The following is a 20,259-nucleotide window of genomic DNA, read 5'->3' as shown; positions in this document are numbered from 1 at the left end:
TCACCTCCGTTATGGAGATTCAAGTTTTACTTGAACAAAGGCTTCTTTTTGAAATCCTTAGCTTCGTAACAACCGTGAAAATGTCATGATTTGTACACCTGAGCCTGAACCTACTCAATAATAAACCTTGCCATGCTCTTCATTAGTTCCCATAGCTATGGAATAATGTACTATAGAGGCTGACAAGGCAGGTAAAGCTACTGTCCTGCTGCTGCCCTAGTAACCCCACTGCTAAGACCAATTAAACTTGGGAAGTGTATTTAAAGGACCAGTGTATTGGCATGGTTAGAAAACCCAGTCCCATGTAGTCAACATTAGGCTTTAGCTGGTCATTTCCTAAAACATACTATTGTGTGTCTTGTTTCCTCACATTCCATGAAGCCACATGCATTTCAGTTCCCTTTTAAATTGTTAGTGACCAAATGCAATGTCTACAAGAGATTGTATTATATGATTAATTGTGGCCTCCAACACCTGTGGCTATCCGGGAATATCTAATCATCCCTAGTACAGTGAATACCACCCCTCTCTGCGACTGAATTGTTAACATTCTTTTCAATTTTTACTTTTTAGTTGTAAAACTACTGAAATCAAGTTTAGGCACTTTCATATTGTCCCCAAGTAACCTATAAACATATGATATAACAATAATTATCTAAATATAAATATATAATATAATTATAGGTTCCTTGAAGCTCCATCAATCAAACGGCTTTGTTTGAATACTTCACCCATACCGCAACCAATCCAAAAATCAAGGAGGCGGGACTTTAAGGGAGCTTACCTGAGAGCTTCTACTCAGGGCGACAAAAGCCTAAACAGTCGTTAACTGTTGTCACGGCAACATTGTGTGTGTGTGTGTGTGTGTGTGTGTGTGTCAGTGGAGCGCATGTTAAATGAGTGCAAAGGGTCCTTGAGTTTTTTTAGTAACAGACTTTAGCAAACTAGTTAGTTGGCTGTTGTGGGATAACAATGTAGGTTGACCTGTCCACACTGGAATATAATGGTAAGAAAAAACATTGTTAGCTAATGGTGCTAGTTTGTTCGCTTGTTTGTTCGCTAGGGTAACCGTTAGTTCGTGCGGAAACAAGTCGTCACCTTGCTAGCAAATGGAGGCTAGAATGGTTCGTTAGCTGAATAAACCAAAGCAATGTCAAGTCATAACCTTCCACCGGTGCAGCATTTGCCACAATGGACCCGAGTTGGGCGCCTCGGGAAGCCTTGCTCTCCACGGCGTTTACCGGCAAACAAACTGCAGCCGCTGCCTGTCGCCCCACCAGCGGACAGAAGAGTGTGGAGAGCAGCAGAGGTGACCTGTCACAGCGACATGGACCCCCGCGTCGCGTCAGTGCAGAGGAATATCCAGTTCCTTCAGCAACAACACAAGGAGACTCTTGAGAAGCTCCATGCAGAGATAGAGTATCTCAGACGGGAGAATAAAGGTGAAGAAACCAGTGTGAGCTGAGAATATGCCATAATTGTCAAATAATTAATGTCGTTTCTACCTAGTAATAAATACTTTAACCGAGGTCACTTGAATATGTAACCCAATAATTTGGGATAATCATAAATGATTCATATTGTTGAAAATTAACGACCTGTGAAATAGTTTGTACTGCTTTTCTGTGTTAGCCACAGAATGATGCTGATATCAGAACTGTAGCCAGTTACAAAGTGCTTTACATCAGGGAGAAAAGAAAAACATAGAAATAAAAAAAGACTGATAAGACAATGTATATAAAACATTTGAAACTAAAGAAAAAAGAAAACACTATAACGAAGCAAAACTGATTACAGATCAATATTCTGTTTGATAGATAGAAAGCACCATAATGTTCCCAGGAGTAAATTGCTGTGTTCATCAAGGAATTGGCTACTTTATGGATAAATGGCCGAGAACCAATTCATCGTAAGAATCCATATCACCAGGTTTCCATTTACAAGGGGTGAGGTGTGAACTCAGTAACCTTTTATGTAATGAATTGAAGTTAATTGCGATCCCTAACTGTCCACTGATAAGGTGCTGAAAAGAGAAACATTCAATCCAGGGACAGTGGTCGCATAGCAACTCCAGGGTTTTGATGGTCTCTCAGTGGGAGGTAGACAAATATCCAGTGTCACTTTACTGAACAGGTCACATATAAATGCACCTCACCACCCACCAGGAGACTCCCCAGTCGTCTGTCTTCGCACCGTCACAGCAGTCAGGCCCCCATGGAAACATGGGCTATTTGTCTGGACTGTGTTACACAATTGTGCCTCTTGTGTGCCTCCCTACAGTATGCCGCACACTAAAATGATCTTAATGTGGATGTTGCAGAGTTGCAGTATAAGATGATAATGGAGCCTCCCAAGTCAAGTAGAAAAGGTAAGATGTAATCTGGTTTATTGTTGATATAGTTTAAAGTAATGGACAATATGGATAAAATCCTCTATCGCAGTATTTGTGATTGTATAATACGATATTACTGAGATATAGATATATATAAATCAACCAGTCAATAAAGGGAAGATACCTTGGTATAAACAGTATGGCAAAATCTCACATTGCATATCAACATTTTGCCCAACTCTAGTTCAAAGGCATCCCCAGATTAGAAAGGCTATGTTTTAGTTGTTAGTATCTCACGTTAGGCCAATTAGGTGAAACACATTCTGCCAAATAACATTTAGGGCACAGAACTTAACAATTTGAATTTCCATTTAATTATCTTCAAAACGTTTAATTCTTCTAGGAGTGACACACAGTCGTCGAGGCATTAGACCACCCACTCAGGGAAGTGAAGCCCGTACGGGACTCTACCTGGAGGAGCCGCTGCAGGACACTCGACCCTCACAGGACCAAGCACTAAGGTGAGATTCCGTACAGCTACATCTGATTCTTTTCAGTGATTAACCTACAAATATGTTTGTGTTTTTTAGAAAATATTGACAAAGAAATATCATAACATAACATGGATTTGGTGAAAATACAGGTAGCGACATTCCTTGTTCCTCATTGACATCAGCTGTTAATGCAGCTAGGACAGTCCGATGAGCTCAGACATTTGTTTTATTGTCATTCAATTGAGACATTAGGAAAACACTCATTTAAATTGTATCATGATTTTAGAAAATATTCAGACAATAACTCATCTCATGGCATTACTATTTACTATTACTATATATCTTGGGATATATTGTCCTGCTCTAAATAAAAATTCTAGCAAAACACTGATAAGAAGTGACATATTGGTTAATACGTGTTGATGTAATATTGAGACAAAATTAAGCAATTTAGGTGATATACTGTATAAATATACTGTGCAATACTGAATTATATACTGTGGCACATACAGTAAAGCATGTGAAATTATAATAATGAGAATATTATTCACGCTAAGAAGATGTGAAACACATTAATCACCACAGTCAGTGGTATACCTCAGCTACAGCGTGGGAAGAAGCAAAAGACATGTTTAGAATTGGGTGTATTTTTCCATTGCTTCTCTTTAAGCCAGCAGAGCTCACAAATAGAGCGCGGGTCAAAAAAGACACGTTGTACATCTGGTCTTGTCGTACAAACAAGGCCAATGAATCGATTTGAGTCTCGGTCCGTACCTGTTGTTAAAGCAACTCGGCGTTTACAACCAAAACAGCCTTTAACAGTGTGTGTGTTATTTCGATATTATCCCACTGACTACTGGGGAGCAGCAATGAAGAGGGCAGCAACATTCTGGGATGTGCCAGGCAGGACCATAACCCAGATGCGAAGGGGGGCCTCATCACCTCATTACAGCCTCTACGAATTCACAGCAACCCCTCCCATCCACCGCGCGCTCCCACACTACAGGAGTGTGAGGTCATCATTCGGCAGCTGTACAATGCTAACAGTTTACAGTCTCAGGAAGTAAGTGACCATCATCGGACGATGTTAGTCAAAATACATTCGCTTTACAATGTTATGAAACATTTATTAATTATGTTTTATAAATATTTCTGTGGAAATATTTCATGACTTTATGACATCTCTGTTTCATTAAGATCATACGTGTGAAGACATTGCTGAGAGATATTGTTTTGAGCAAGAAGATCACCCCAGAAAACTACATTCTGACCAAGGCCTACCTTGTTGATGGTACCAGGTAAAGTAACAGAGAATATTATCTTTTTTGATCTTCACCAACGTATAATATTCCTTGAAGAAACTAGCACAGTTGTGATGGTGGTTTCTCTTTTTTCGTACTTCTCAGCAAATCTTCCGAAGAAAAGAAATTCCCAAAACTTGGTCTTCAAACATTTCCTGAAAAAACGTACGTAAATCTGTCTCTATGCAACAGATTGCTGAAATCTCCATAATGTTGCATTAACTGCTTATTGTAACCAATACAGAAGCGTTTCACTATGCTAAAATAAAAACGCCATCTTGGTCGTCTTAGTTAAATCTACATATTTCCTTTTACCAGGTCTGGACCCCCTCAGTCTCGGGTGGTCCTGCCAGCCCTCAAACAGAGCCTCAGCTCCACCATTGCAGAGAGACAGAGGAGGACCCGTGCTGTGCAGAGGGACCGTTTCAAAAGGACGGTGCAGTGATCAGAACTTTAACAGCGTTCGCTTCATCCATCCAGTGTACAGTTATATATATCCATTTGAAGTATTCCTACAATTCTTTTTTTTTCATTATATCTCTAATGGGTACATAAATGTACTCATGAAGGATGGATAATATGAAACGGTCTACAGACTTAAAAGCTTTAAATGTTTCACACAAAAAGAAGAAGAAAAAATGTCTCAAATCTAGCTTTGTACTGGAAATGGTACATTTATTTATTTATTGTTTCCCGAACAATGCATTTTTGGACATTTAAACTATTAAAGTTCAGCGTTTCTAACTTAACACTGTCTGCTTATTTTCACCAAACTGAGTCCGATTTGAGTGAGTTTAGTTTTCACAGCACATTTGTTATAATTCTGCCATAATGATGGTGGAATTGTTGTATTTCAGGCCTCTAAAATCACATTAATGAGACAGAAAAAAACTAACAAGCCTATTTTTCAGGCACTTTTTGTTGTTGTTGTATGGAGCAGTGTCATGCTTCAATTAGCCAGTGTGCTACCAGTCATGCACGCGGATTACAACGAAGCACAACAATACAAAACTTAAATTAAATTTAAATTGTCTTAACACAAAATAGCGCTGTCCTGTTTTTTCCTCCCGGGTCTGGTGCCTCTTCCTGTTTTTTTCACAGAATATGTTCAGCTTTGGCAATCGTGTGATCATTTTATCAGTGAGATGGTACACAGCTGTGTGAACATCAACAAATTTCACAACATAAATAAAAACTTAGCTTGTAGTTGTGCAACAACGTAGGGCAGGTTAAGAACTGCACGCAGCCAGGCGGGGCATACATTTCCCGGAATGAAGCTGGCTTAGCAAACTCCACCTCCAAAACCTTTGGTGAGATTTGATCACAATGCCCAATCATAATGCACATTCTTAATGCAGCAGTGATAGCCAGGGGGAATGGTTAGAAAAGCAATATAGGGGAACTGATTTTGATCCTCGACATTTCTGTAAAATAAGAGGAGTGAGCAAGATACCCTGATGTCCTTTGTCAGGAATTGTTTTCCCTGAATACATTTGTGCTCAAAACAATGTATAAAACTCTCCTGTTATGTTTAAATAAAAGACATATGCACCCACTAGATGGTGGTGTTTTTGAAGAAACGTCAGTGAGCGTCCATTCAATCAAAGCCTACAAAAGTTTGACAGCTTACACACAGGTATGTCATAACTTACCGTAGCCTCATTTCCAAACAATGTTTTTTATTTATTTAATTCAATTCATATTCTGCATGGAGTGTGTGTGTTTGGAATATTGAAAAAATTTAATTATTTACATGTATGACCTCCCAAAAAAATACATCTTAATGAATGGCTGCCATGACCTTGTGGTAACAAAATCACAAAGTAAACCAATAGTATGGTTAAACAAAAAATTATTTTGTGAAAATGCACAGTATGTGTCCCTAAATATAAGCATTTTCAACTTAGACTTCTGAGGAGGAAGAAGCCCTGTTTGTTTTTGTCTTTCCAATTTGTTGCATCACTGCGTCTTTGTGGAAATGTGGGAATTGGCAGGCATTAGCCATTAAGACCCAGTGGGTGCGAATCTATTAACATTCAGACAGCGCTGCAGTGATGAGAGCCGCTCTGTACCAGCTGCAGCCTCATGAGGCTTGGTCACTGAAACCTCAATAACCAGAGGAACAGAGCTACATCTTTATATATTTTACTTTCATCAACGAGCAGAAGTTGTCCCGCCTCATTGGACGGCTTGTCATGCTCTATCAGTGTTTTCTAACACATTCTTTGATTTGTATAAGTCTTTACCAAGGCTTCTTTTGAAGCACTCCCCCCTCCATTTAAATTCACTCTCTCCCTTTCAGCATATTGTGTTGTAGATTGGAGAGCTCCATATCGATGTGTCACAGTTCTGGGCCAGATAATTCTTAGTATGAGATTGAATGGCGGGGAAGTTGGAGAACAGGAAATAAGAATAGGGAAATGTGTAAAAGTGTTACTTGTGTTATGAAAGAGCAGTTGAATGAGCTGATACTGTACCTCAAACACAGGAACTAATACAAGGCCACAGTAAACTACGGACATACAATATAATATGCTACAAAGAAATACATCATATACACAGATTCGCATTAGAACATGTCCTCAGGGAATCCATCAGAGACAATTGAGTTGTCAGATATGATTGGGTGTAAAACTGTCATCAGTTCTAAGAATTGAATCTGTCGTCATTTATCATTATAGAGTAATAATAGTGAAATTATTCTGCCCAAGGAACACTTTTGAGGACGGGGACCCGAGTGATCTTGGCAGTATGACAGTAACATCTCAAATGGCCTCAACTAAAACTACAGTTTTGGCATTTGATATTACTATATAAACCTACATCATTTAAAATGCAAATATTATAGTTTTTACCACACTATATTTAGTTGACAGTTATAGTCAAAACTTACTTTGCAGATTAAGATTGTACATATCAAATATATGATTAGCTAAGTATAAAGTAGTTAAAATGAACTCCCTCCCAATTAACTACAACATCAAAATGATATATGTGCATGCCTCAGTATAAACAATTCAGTAATATAACAGTCACAGGAGCCATTTGCATGCATACAGTTATTTTACATTTGATACTTACACGTATATTATTTATTTTGCTGATAATACTTGTGTGTTTTTACTTAATAAATATATTAAATGACTTGTACTTGTAGTAGCTTTGTCATATTTTATTACAACATTATTTTATGTTGATAGAATTTGTATAATCATATTGTTATTTATACAAGTAAATAAAATGAGTTTACTTTTTGGCTCATTTTTAACCTGCACCTACACATTGTATTAAAAAAACATAGCATAGAACAAATAATAAAGGCTCGTGCTGCTGTTATTAAAAGATAACGTGATGATGACATCACTGCTTTATATTTTTTCAGACAAAATGTTCGGTAGCTGTCATGGAAACATGATTGACACTATACTCTGGGGCGGTGTGGGGGGTGTCCGTGGCCTCGTCATCCGCCCACCCCCTTTCCTCCTCCCGCCTCCCCCTCCTCCAGGCGTCAGTGACGTGCAGATAGAAAGCGGGACCTGCCCTCCCGTCGCCATTTTTCGGTCTCGTACTCGCACTTCTGGTGGCTCGGGTGAGGGGGGGGACGAGCAGAAATAAGGGAAAGTATAAAATATAGAATCGTTAAGCCGGTATCCCTCGTGAGCAGTTAGGAACGCACGCGAGAGCTACAGCCTAACGTACTGGCACCTGAGATGCACGCGCAGGAGACAAGCCGTTGCTGTGAAATATTTTTTTGTGTGAAGACGTGTTGCGGGCCGCCATTTTTTTGCTGTGCTGCCTCAAAAGTCTGCTCCGACTCGAGAAAGGGGATTCAAAAACGAATTTCCATGACGTGTGCCTTACCGTAAGATCAAGAAGATACAAAGTAGTCATTTCGTTTCCGACCCGCGGATACCGGCGACCTTTTGCTGACATGAGGATTTATCAGATGAAATACTGAGGCCACCTTTTCTGTTCTCATAACTGACTGGAGATAAATTATTAGAAGAGAAGCCTGGTGTTTTCTCGGAAGGCGGAACGAAAAAGGGAAGCTTCATTGATTATTTGTTGCTGCTTCGCTCTCCGTCGATGTTTGTCTGTCGTAAGTTTTTTTGTTTTTCTGTTTTGGCCGCTCAAACAATCCCTCAGCCATTGACTACTGAACACAGGAACCACATTATGTTCCAAAGTTGGATCAAGCCAGTCGCAGCCTGTCTCTGAAAACGTCAGGTTGTTTTTGTTTTCTGTTTTTTTAATCGGAGGTCTCCGGAGCCTGCGGTGTTTGTGCATAAATCATTTGAAAACCTCACAGGGCGACGAATGCCCTGCCCTGCATCTTCCAAATCCTCCAACTTGCTGTGATTGGCCAATTTCAACCACGCATACACATTTTAACTTATTGTCTAGGCTGTTTTGTAATCTCTTTTTGCTTTTATTGTAGACTGTTATTAACTTATTTTTAATAGAAATGTCAACTGCTCGGTTTGATTCATCTGATCGGTCCGCCTGGTATTTTGGACCCGTGTCACGACAAGAGGCACAGAATAGGTTACAAGGACAGAGACATGGCATGTTTCTTGTTCGAGACTCGTCGACCTGCCCCGGCGACTACGTGCTGTCAGTATCTGAAAACTCCAAGGTGTCTCACTACATCATCAACTCCTTGCCCAGCAAGAGGTTTAAGATAGGCGACCAAGAATTCGAGCACCTCCCTGCTCTCCTGGAGTTCTACAAAATCCACTACCTGGATACGACCACGCTGATAGAGCCTGCCCCCAGGTAGGAAAGTCACCCAATACCCTTCCACTAACTACCATGATTGTAATATGTATACACCATGATAAAATACCATAACACTTGGGCCTTATGTATTGCCACCAAAGGCCGGGTAATCTAGGTTAAGTAGCTTATCTATTTTTATCACAATTAACCCTACTTTCAGTCAGACCTCAGTTTGTCTGAAACTGGTTGGAACATCAACTCTACTACCAAAGATCCAAGTTTATATTTTAGTAATGTGTCCCAACACATGATGAAAAAATAAACAATCACCAGCTAAGATGCTGCCATAGCTCTAACTAGATATTACATATAGGATACTTAAGCACTCTAGGACATTGTTTTTACATCATTTAGTATGTATAATTTAGTTTAATATCTTGCTCCACCTTTTAGATATGAATACTTATTTGAAGTCTTTTTTCTAACTAATTTATACACTACATTAGTAAACATTCCTGTGCAAGTGTTCCTTGGAGGGTCTCATGTAAATCATGTTTTGCCCTTCGACCTAACCTCAGCTTTTATTGAACGCCATTCAACAACAAACGTATCTGTGATGCTTGAAGGAAAGTTGTCCCTGACACACCTTTTTACGATAACCACATTAAGTCTCCGTCCTTTGCCTCATTATTATAATCTCTCAAGGTACCCAAGCACAGTGAGCGGTCCCATCCAGCCCTTGGGTGGCCCAGATGAGAACCTGGAGTATGTGCGGACTCTATACGACTTCACTGGCAGCGATGCAGAGGACCTTCCCTTCAAGAAGGGGGAGATCCTTATCATCCTGGAGAAGCCCGAGGAGCAGTGGTGGAGCGCAAAAAGTAAAGAAGGGCGTGTCGGGATGATCCCTGTGCCCTATGTGGAGAAATTGGTACGACCTTCACCTCATCCTAGCCAGCCTTCCCATGGATCTCGCAACTCCAACAGCTATGGGATCCCCGAGCCCTCCCACGCCCTCGTCCACGCCTATGCCCAGCCCCAGACACCATCGCCATTGCCACCTGGCACACCTGGAGCAGTTATCACTCCTCTACCGTCCATGCAGAACGGCCCCGTCATGGCGAAGGCCATTCAGAAACGAGTGCCATGCGCCTATGACAAAACAGCTCTGGCTTTAGAGGTATTGTAAAATGGAATTTCACTTATGTAAAAGTGCTCTTTGTCTTTTGACCTTCTCCTGTCTTCCTTCTCGTCTTTCTAAGAGATAGCATTGACTTCACTGGCTGTTTAAAATTAGGCTTTTATGGGTTTCTGCTTTTGTTAGGCAAAGGAATTAATGTAAGATACCTTATAGTATTTATGAATTGGATCAAACATTTGTGAATTCTGGGGAAAAGTTCATTTGCGCCCTTGAACTAAATTACTTTTGGTTCAAATGACGTAACATTACCAAATTCAATAATCCATAGCCTATTCACAATACAGGTCATATGAGAAATCCACCTCATTGCTGGTCACATAATCAGTATATCAGAGGTTTCTTTCAGCCGTACCTTTTTGATTTTTCAAATGCAACCTCCAACAATCTCCATTCCAAGTTGTACTAGACTACTCAGCGTCAGGCTGAAACACAGTGTTTTGATGGTTAAAAGTTTCATGCCTGTTTCGCCATGGACAAAGTTAACAGATGGCAAGAGAAAATAAGCCACCATAATTCATTTTTGCTCTGCAACTTTTTATTTTTGGGACTCTCCAGAGAAAACACATCTAAAATAAAAGAAGAAAAAAAAGAAAGGAACCGAGACTTTCAACTTCACACCTATAGCAAAAATGTTTGTAGCACTGCACCATTTCTTGTAAGGTCTAAACGGCATGCTGCATTGAAATTGTAGGACTCTGTAGCTAATGAGAGGAGGGGAAACACCAGTCAGTGCTGCCTACAGAGTTACCACAGCAATCACAATGTGTGAAAGTGTCCTCTGCAACCCTCTAACGAATGGCTATGCTCTTTCTTCATCGCAGCAAATGTTCGAACCAACAGCAGCCACTTTAGACTCTATCTGCAAGTGATTCTTGTTTATGTGCATTAAGTTGTTGTTGCTCTGGGCACTGGCATCATCCTGCATGCTGATTGCCTCATTCATTCATTCATTGACATTGGAAAGGAGTTGGAGATCAGTGTAGTTTGTCCATTACACAACATGGTGTTTTCTTCTTGAAATTATCAATTTATTGCAAAATACACTATGGCAACTTTAAATTGATGGTGGGCGGGGGACTTTGGTGAGACTGACCACAGGGGATGAGTTGAGACCCAATTCTACCACTTGTCTGGCTCAGGCTCAATCTTCCTGCCAGCCAGCTGGCTGCTGAACGGGCAGCAGCTCTATCAGCAGCACTGTTGCATTTCACAGCTCGATTGCATTTCTCAGCAGTGCACTCTGGCTAATATCAATCTGCTTCGACTGTGGTAACATGTTGAAGCATGTAATGTAATGCATAATGTGCACTTCACGTATATACTGGGGCTCCAGCGTGCTCCACTCTGATAGCACACTGAGCTGCAGTGATGCCCCCGAGGGAGAGATGAAAATGAAAGATATGTTGGTCTGTCTCTGCTGCCATTCGCTGACATCAGAGTGTGTTGGTGGAAGTAGGAAGTGATCTTAGCAGCTTGTCTGTGACTCTGAAATGAGGTGTACATTTGTACCATGAACTAACCTGGTGAATGGCATTCATGCTAAAGGTTAGACAGCTCGCTCTAACAACGTTAGTCTTGTCTACTCTCCTGTGTTCCTTTTTTCTTCTTTTTTTTTACAATCAACAATCACAATAGGAAATGCCTAATACCTCATTCAGACTGACACGAGTTGAATGGTTTAACATGACATGACAGCTGGCCTGGGTCTGCACCCATCATTACCTATCTTTAGTCAACAGCTGCACTGAGTAGAGATGGAAACTTCCATTAAACTAAAAGTTAATTTAGCTAAGTCCACGAACGGAGACAGAGAGAAGGCAATAAGGAATGGTCACCAATGGACAAACACAGCGAGCATTTGAGAACTGAAACATGACTATGTGGAACTTATGTTATGCAATCCTGTGTAATCTTATGGTGTAGCATTGACGTGTATGGGGCAACTAAAGATTAACCCGTGACCGTGGCCTCTTATTACATGAATAGATCAAACACACATTATATGTATGTTCAGAAGACTCTAGTAAAAAGTGTGTAACCTTTTTTTAACAAAAACAAAACGTTTCACATTTATAATTTCCTCCACAAGGACTCATTTAAACTCCGTTTTGATCATTTCTCACGGTTGCTTCAGTTATTAGTTGTGTTCAACAAAAGTTAGAGACGTCCCAGCTCCCGTCATGGTATCATTTAAGATATTTTGTACTTGATCACTATTACTCATAGTAAACCCAGCTGATTTAAAAAATCTTTCTTTATAGTTAACCACTACAAAAAGGCCCACTGTTATCCTTTAAAACACTAAAGTATGTTCTTAACGCGTGAAAGAAATGCAGAGCGGTGATGTCGGCTCCACCCTGTCAGTGTACATCCGTGATCAGAGTTGCTGTGAGATAAGAGACTTTGCCTCTGTTTCATCAACACTTTTCAGGCCTGCATGACCACACCCCACATGTGCTGCTGTTGTGAAAAACAATTTCTGAACTTCCAAAATTTGCTACTCCTGTGAATAAAGCCGGGCTGCTAAAAATGTGTGTCACTGCATTACCGTCAGACTGATACTGCTGCACCGAAAGGGAAAGCAAAAGATTATAGGCGGCGTCTAGAGGAACACCGTCATGCAAACTTTACAGTCTTTCCTCACACATTGTTGATTATGTATAGAAGGATGGATTTATTTTTATTTGTTGATCTTGACTCTCAACGTTTATTCTTGTAAAATAACAAACATTTATTAGTATATTTCAAGATGGTCCTGGTAGATGTCTCCCTCTCTCTCTTTTGTTGGTGTTCTTCGCTCCAAATATCAATAAACACACCAACTGTCGGGGTTGTGGCGAACTTGAACCTAATGCAGTGCAGTAACAAGTTACTCTGGGTACAGTGGTTGTGTCTTTTATACGCATGTTAAGACTGAAGGTCTGTTTTTTGGCACCATCTTTCTATCCCGCAGGAGCAATCTAATAACTGCTGTGTGTGCAGCTCAAAGACGGGCAGATCTTCCCACAAAAATTGGCCAAACTTAAAGGGTTATTATTAGTAACTATTAAAGATAAATTGATGCCGCAAAAGCTTCATTTCGATGATTTAACCGTTTGTTTTTTTCACTCGCTACAATTAAGAAATATAGATGCTTGTGTCATTGCAAGTGCTGTGTAGGAAACGGATAATATTTTGATAGATATGCATGGGGGTTTTCTAAATGCATATACTGAGTTTCAGTGCAGGTATAATTGCTGCTCTGCTGGGATGCCTGTACATCATCAACCCTGGTTTAAAACTGGTTCTGAGGAAAAACCTTTTACTCAGTTGCATCTGTTTTGGATTAACATTAAATCCATTGTCTGTCCTCAACAATTTGACATTTGAATGCATTTCTTTTTACTTATTTTACAGTATCTTGGCACCTGTCTTCCAATATTGTTTATTTTGTTAAATTCAGCGCATATCAGCAATATTCTCAATTTTTTAAAACTGAGATGCAAGTCACCAGGCCGAAATAGATGGAGAATCTAATGTCGATTTTTAAAGCACAAAATCCAGAAGTTTTAGAATCTGAATACTCAATTTTCTTTAAATGAAGTGTCGTAATTACTTTAATTGAGAGAAGAAAGCCACCAGAAACCCTAGAAAACAGTCGCTCAAAAGAAACCAGCGGAAACCCTAGTATTTCCTGTGGTAATATTGTTTTGCAGTGAACACGCATACCTTACCTCGTCTCATCATGTCTCCTATCTGTCTCTGTCTTTGGCTCAGAATAGGTCAGGGCTTACAGCAAAAACCCTTTAGTTTTGTACTGTCGCTATTCTGGGGCCCCAGGGGTTCAAGAAGCATACGCTATGAGTCATTATTTATTTACTTCAGAGACGAGCAGTCCCCAACAAACATAATCAGGGTATGTCCTCATTGTTTGAGGGTTTCATAATTAGATTTTTAGAATATAATTTTTTTTGCATAGCACTAGTCTTCCTTTTGATTATTGCGTTCTTATAACTTAGATATGATTCTTTTATTTGATTTATGCTTAGATGTTTTACCCCAAGCGATTTGCGTGATCACAGTACGTTTTGAAATATTTAGGATTTATTTTGTAATTGTAGTTGCAAAAAGAAATCAAAGTAGTTAACAAGATCTTCGGCATACTTCAGAATCTTAATTAAAGTCTGCATTTATAACAACCAATCTGAATGAAGATTTGCTCATGTTAACCCTTAAAATATGAGCTATAATTCAACACATGAAACTTAATTATTTTTATATTTTATTTTTGGCTTCTCTATTGAATGTAAGTGATAGCATTCTAGTTTCACTACATCATGATTCATTCTTTGCCTGATGGTTTCCATGGAGGCTTTGTATGACTAAGTAGCATTCTTGTCATTCTAGAATGACGTAAAAGATTATTGTTACAGATAATGTCTAGGACTGGATGTCCTTGAAGCCTCGTACTGAAGTTGGAGCTACAAATAGTGTGCTCTCGCATTCAAGTTTCAATCATGGTTTTGGTGATGGAGACATTTCCCTTCTAATCCCGATAAAGAGCATATGGCTTTAACAGATTGGGGTCACATTCAATGTTACAAACCCATCTGAGCGACAGCGCTGTGCTCCTCTGTGTTCAAACCACAGTGCAGTAGCTAACGGCTTTTAATTTTAAACATTGTGTATAAATAAATCAGGTGTACTGGATATCTTGTTGCTCACGCTCGAGTACTGTGTAGTCTGGAGAAGGTTTTACAATAAGCATTGGCCTTGTGCCGAATGTATTTCGTTGTTTCCTTGGACTATTAACCCAGATATATTTTTCTTATGTGTGCATCTTTTTTACAATGGAGTGTATCCGTTACATCAGCTTACAGTTCACATTTACCCGTTGACTTGTCATGTTTTCTACAAATTACATTGTGTGAAAATTACAGTTACCAACTAATACACATAATATAAATTCATTGAAATGTCATAGCAAATAAAGTAGTGCAGTGTGTTCATCTTTAAGTAGACATTGTGGTATTTGACTGGGGGCTATTATTTGAAATTTACTTTCTTGGAATTTGCATACTAATTTACCCAAAATATTCCTGTGTTGTGTTAGTGATAAACTAGGCTGTTCATATCATAGTCACCTAAACAAAAAGTGTACACACTCATTACACTCTCGGGCATTTTAGTTAAATGTGGCCCCTAAATGATCCAATGTATGAACAATCCCATCTTTAGCTTGACCACACTGTATTTGAAAATGTTCTACGTCGTATGTAATGTATGCAATTTTAAAATTCACTCAGATTTACTGCAAGCTAGTCCCGCTGCTGTAACTCAGCCTCCTGTCCTTCTGCCCTCAGGTTGGCGACATCGTCATGGTTACACGGATGAACATCAGTGGCCAGTGGGAGGGAGAGGTGAACGGACGGAGGGGTCTCTTCCCATTCACCCATGTCAAAATCGTAGACCCCCAGAATCCGGATGAGAGTGACTGACCGGAAAGGTCGCCTGGACCCTCTCGCCAGTATTGACCCGTACCTGAACCTGCTGGCTGTCTCCACCTTTTCCCGCCAGTGTCACCACGGTTACGTGCTTGCCTGCTTGGGGCTGTACCATGATAGCGAACCTCTCCGTTGTTGCCAACCGTTGCAAGGCTTTCTGACTGTTTACAGCTTTGGACATTGGATCCAAATGAAAAAACCTGATCCCACTTCTCCCAGTTCCCTTTCCCATGACTTGGTTCCATGCTGGGCAATGTTTTTTGCATTAGTGTCCTTTTCATTTCCAGATTACTGGGCATCAGTGTGAGTGTATGTGTGTATGTGTGTGTGTGTGTGTGTGTATGTATTAAGTGTGTCTGTGTGCGTGTGTGTTCACAATAGATATTTACCACATTACATTACAACATGTCTGTTAGTTTGTTTTGTTTTTCTCTGAATATGTGTTTGAAGTCTTGGGGACTTTAGAAAAGTGTTGGTGTTTGTTTTGTTGTTCAGATATTTGTACTAAGTAGGGAACAGCAATATCCCTATGGACTTGGGAGAGCACTGAGGCAATGAGGAGCTAACCAGCCGGTCAAAATGTTATTTCTCCAAACAATCAAGTCACTGTTGTACCTTAACCATCTCACAAGCGCGCACACACACACACACACACACACACACACACACACACACAGGTATTGGCCATATTCAGGTTGACAGGTTATTGATGTGTACGTGATGTGTGACGAGTCAGGAGGAAGCAGGAGAGATGGGTTTGTGGACAATCTAGGTTGCACCGTGACTTTATAGATCCCACGATCCCATCCACTCTTCAACCTGACACAAGTCTGACTGACGAGACTTATTTATCTTTTGTTAATAACACATGACACGGCCATATGTGATTTCATCATTCTCTTATTTTTGCCACATGATCAACAATTATTTTTGTGACGTGGAGATGTACGGTAGAGAGTTAACTTTGCATGTCCACTTGGTACCTCTCTTTACTGCCCTTCACATTATTTTGAACTTTAAAAAAAAACATTGCTTTGAAATTAGCAGGTTTTTAGTGCCAACAGCACCAAGCACTAGAATATATATTTCAACTTTCTGCTTAAGAGTGTCAAGCTTTGAACAGGTTTTCAAAAGTCAAGTAGCGGCGGCCCTGGCCAGCACTTCCCACAAGCATCCGACTACAAGGCTAGCTAAAAATGCATTGTCGCGGCGTGGGCACACAATAAAGCGTTCCACTGAGGTGAGAAACTCCACTTGTAGTGGCGGTCAGGGAAGGAGGAAATGTTTTAGCAAGCCAATGAGAATCCCATCAATGCCTTTTCTTTCAGAGAGTAAGATAAATGCATCTTTTTAGCGCATGCAATTCCCTCTCTAACCTTATGTTTTTATTCCAATGTTACTTCTGTCAATTTAGGATCTTTCAACCAGCTTTATTCCTTAAATATTTGGTCTGTGCACAACTTTGTCTCTTTATGCAAACATACTCTATCAAGAGCAGTGGAAAGCATCTTTGTTCCTACTGTGCTGCAACCAATTGGACAAGTAGGAGCCGAGGATTAAACAGTCGTGCAAACAGTGCCGACCCCTTAATTTCTGCTGTAAAAATGAACCATTTCACCCCCCGCGTCTCTCCGACTAGTGCTTTCCGTTTAAATCGATGCTCAGCCGTTCACTCAGTAATATTGTGCAGCTTTTAGTTGTATCACAATTTTGTTTTTGTTTAATTTTGTCAGTTTATAGTCTGCTACTAAGGCAAGCATTTTTGTTCAAATGAGTGATGTTGTTAAACAAAAGTACCTACGGTGACATTTACAAAAGGGAAAAATGCCTGCTGGTTGCCTCTGTGCATAACCTCTTGGCCGGGGGGATGGTTCTGCCTGGCCAAATGCTGCTTAATGTCATTTATGTCCTTATTAAATAAAGGTGTCTCTTATTTTAATCCCTCCTGGTCTGTGCAAACACCAGTGTGTTTTTTTTTTTCCTCATCAAAATTAATGAAATCTAATTAAGCAATACACCCTGATTTTACTTCCTCTCTTGAGGTGAACTTGCTTTTCTCATGCTTTGTAATGGCATTAACAGTATTACTGTGCTCTCTTCTCATATTCTAGGAAAACCTGTCTTTTACTTAAGGATTGAAAATTGTGCCTTTTATTTTCTTAAACCATTTACATGTGTTAATATTTCCCATGGTTAACACCTGTGCTGGTATTGACCCTTTATGTACAGAACAAGTAAATAAAATTTACGTCTACTTCTTTAACTTTTTCTCGTCTGATATCTCTGTCTCTATATGCCTGTTTTCTTTTGAGCAGATGGGTGGGCGTGGAGGTGTTTGCTGGCTTCACAGGTTGTGTATCTGGAGCACAGGACAGTTGCTCTAGTTTTTGACAGTTCCAGTTTTGATTCTGGCTGCGCCCAGGAGAAAGGAAGCAATTAATGAATTTTAATGAAGTGCTATTAAAAGAAAGTCAGCTGACCTAGAGATGGGGAATGGAAAACTTTTCAAGGGCAATGTTTCAGATAGTGACTGTTCAGCTCTTTTCAAACCATGCACAAATAACAAAGTATAAGCCAATAGGTCCTAATAAAAGTGATATTTAACCCCTGTTGATGCTGTACTGAAAGATGTCTAAAGTCCTGGCTGATATAGTTGAGGTTTTGAACTATATTATAGAAAAAGCATGGACTTAATGCCCCACTGTCATCCCTTTAGAGACAGTACTTATTAAAGCGAAACTATCCTTATCATTCTGAAAGGCTGTAATCAGTGGACTCCAGATCAGATGCTTCAGGAGATGGATAGCTGACGTGTATGAACAGGCTTTAGTTATATGTAAGAGGATTCTGTTCACAGTGACTGGGACCATATGCTAGATTATGCAACTGTTCCGAAGTATAGTAGCAATGGGTATACTTGCATCTATATTAAATCTACAATGACTGTCGAATGCTACCATTCCCATCAGATATCAATGGTTCTCACGTCATGTTGTATATGAATATGCAACAGAAAAGTGGAGAAAATAAACCAAAATAGAAGTAACTCAAGCATAGTGTAACAGATGGTTTGTTTAACTTCCTTAATTCTCTTCCTAAATGTCTCCTATTTGTTTCAGTTTACCTGTAGCCAAGCATAACATCCAACATCCCATTCACTTAAAGTCAAAAGACCATGAAAAGATTTAGATAACATTGAGACAAGTGTTTGAACTTGGGTCAATAGTTAAATGTTTTAGGTTATTTAATTTGGGTATAAAGTTTTAAAATTGTATCACCTGATTAGTGATAGGGCCTACTGTGTCTTCAATTAATTCTCTGGCCTTTACCCCTGGACGCCTTGTACTTTGTGTGCATGTGCCAGGTTAAATTGTCATTAAAGCCAATCCCCGGACTGTGATGGGCAGTGGCTGCAGTGAGAATGACCTTAATGAATCACACTTAGCTGAGTCTGACCTCTCCTCTGGGCATTGTGTGTGTGTGTGTAAATGGATGTGCGGCACGGTCGATGACGGCCTTCCTACAGTCCATTACTGCCAATGTCCTTAAACTATGTGACAGCAGCTGCCATGCTGAAGAGTGGTTGGCCCACATTGAATCTTTGCTGATGATTTACATAAATAAGAGTACTATAATTTTATTCCTACGGTTAACAATAAACAAGTGTCACTGATGACGAATGTAACTGATGTAAATACAGAAATTATTAAGTATACATGATTAATCTTGATATACAGGGTGTCTGCATGGTCTTAAAAGCTAATAAATCAATAATATGTCCCTTTAAAAGTTTAAATACCATTTTTCAAGGAGCACATGCTAAGTGCTAGCCACAAAGTCACTATAGGATGAAGACAGCAGGGGACAGATTCATAAATCAGTTAAAAAAAAACCCAGCTGTTTCTCGTTACATTTTGTGGATACCATGCTATTACTTTTTGTGACATTCTTTGAGTTTTGTATGACGTTTTTTATGGCATGCTATACCATTACATTCTTTATGACATACTACATTGTACCTATTTTATGACACAAACTATGACATGTTAACAAGTTTTTTTATGACATTGTACTATGACTTTTAATGTCATACTATACTAGGACATTTTAACACGTACTATATATGTATGGCGTACTATGACTTTTAATGTCATACTATACTAGGACATTTTAACACGTACTATATATGTATGGCGTACTATGACTTTTAATGTCATACTATACTAGGACATTTTAACACGTACTATATATGTATGGCGTACTATGATATTCCTAATGATATACTATACTATAACTTCAACATTTTCAACATACAATACTATGATTTCTTTATGAAATACTATAGGCTACTTTCACGTTTTTATCGCTTTATTAAGATATAATATACAATGACTTTTTATGAGATCATAAACTATGAATCTTTTATGACATACAAACTATGACATTTAATTTTATATACTATGAATTACAGGGCCGCCTGGGTGAAAACCAAGAATCCTAACCGCTAGACCATATGGGACATTTTTACATGTACTAAAAAACTTTTGTTTAATATTATTCTATCAGATCTTTTATGAAATGTTCATGGCATACAGAACTATTACATTTTTTGCCAATACTATGACATTTATTTTGACATACTATGCATTCTTTAGCTTATTTTTTATGACATACTATAGGCTACTATGATGTTCTTTTTAAGACAAATGACATAGTATACTATGAATCT

General features: G+C 39.3%; 2 protein-coding genes across 4 annotated transcripts; both read left to right on the top strand.

The window, feature by feature from the left end:
- The first annotated feature begins 117 nt into the window (after window positions 1-117).
- ccdc74b (coiled-coil domain containing 74B) lies at window positions 118-5,134 on the top strand. Of its 3 annotated transcripts, none has more exons than XM_029444174.1 (8): window positions 118-974; window positions 1,064-1,442; window positions 2,321-2,368; window positions 2,736-2,853; window positions 3,694-3,889; window positions 4,024-4,124; window positions 4,233-4,292; window positions 4,446-5,134. In XM_029444174.1, exons 2-8 carry the CDS (start codon window positions 1,151-1,153, stop codon window positions 4,570-4,572), a joined length of 942 nt encoding a protein of 313 aa, XP_029300034.1. In that variant the 5' UTR covers window positions 118-974; window positions 1,064-1,150; the 3' UTR covers window positions 4,573-5,134. The 3 variants fall into 3 exon arrangements, with proteins under 3 accessions (XP_029300034.1, XP_029300035.1, XP_029300033.1); XM_029444175.1 differs by having other exon boundaries at window positions 118-1,006; window positions 1,181-1,442; XM_029444173.1 differs by having other exon boundaries at window positions 118-1,442.
- A 2,532-nt stretch (window positions 5,135-7,666) lies between these two features.
- On the top strand, window positions 7,667-17,793 carry crkl (v-crk avian sarcoma virus CT10 oncogene homolog-like). Its single transcript, XM_029444505.1, has 4 exons — window positions 7,667-8,226; window positions 8,591-8,903; window positions 9,552-10,026; window positions 15,390-17,793. Exons 1-4 carry the CDS (start codon window positions 8,214-8,216, stop codon window positions 15,522-15,524), a joined length of 936 nt encoding a protein of 311 aa, XP_029300365.1. The 5' UTR covers window positions 7,667-8,213; the 3' UTR covers window positions 15,525-17,793.
- Window positions 17,794-20,259: the final 2,466 nt, after the last annotated feature.

This window comes from Cottoperca gobio, chromosome 12, assembly GCF_900634415.1.
Source record: "Cottoperca gobio chromosome 12, fCotGob3.1, whole genome shotgun sequence".
NCBI lineage: Eukaryota > Metazoa > Chordata > Actinopteri > Perciformes > Bovichtidae > Cottoperca > Cottoperca gobio.
Note: the sequence above shows the minus strand (reverse complement) of the source record. Positions and strands in the feature narration are given on the sequence as shown.

Excerpts from the sequence above, each read along its gene's own strand:
- ccdc74b (XM_029444174.1), top strand. The coding sequence starts at position 1,151 with ATGTCAAGTCATAACCTTCCACCGGTGCAGCATTTGCCACAATGGACC. Across the intron at positions 1,443-2,320 it reads TCTCAGACGGGAGAATAAAG|AGTTGCAGTATAAGATGATA; the intron begins GTGAAGAAACCA and ends TGGATGTTGCAG. Across the intron at positions 4,125-4,232 it reads TACCTTGTTGATGGTACCAG|CAAATCTTCCGAAGAAAAGA; the intron begins GTAAAGTAACAG and ends CGTACTTCTCAG.
- crkl (XM_029444505.1), top strand. Across the intron at positions 8,904-9,551 it reads CTGATAGAGCCTGCCCCCAG|GTACCCAAGCACAGTGAGCG; the intron begins GTAGGAAAGTCA and ends TAATCTCTCAAG. Across the intron at positions 10,027-15,389 it reads AAACAGCTCTGGCTTTAGAG|GTTGGCGACATCGTCATGGT; the intron begins GTATTGTAAAAT and ends TTCTGCCCTCAG.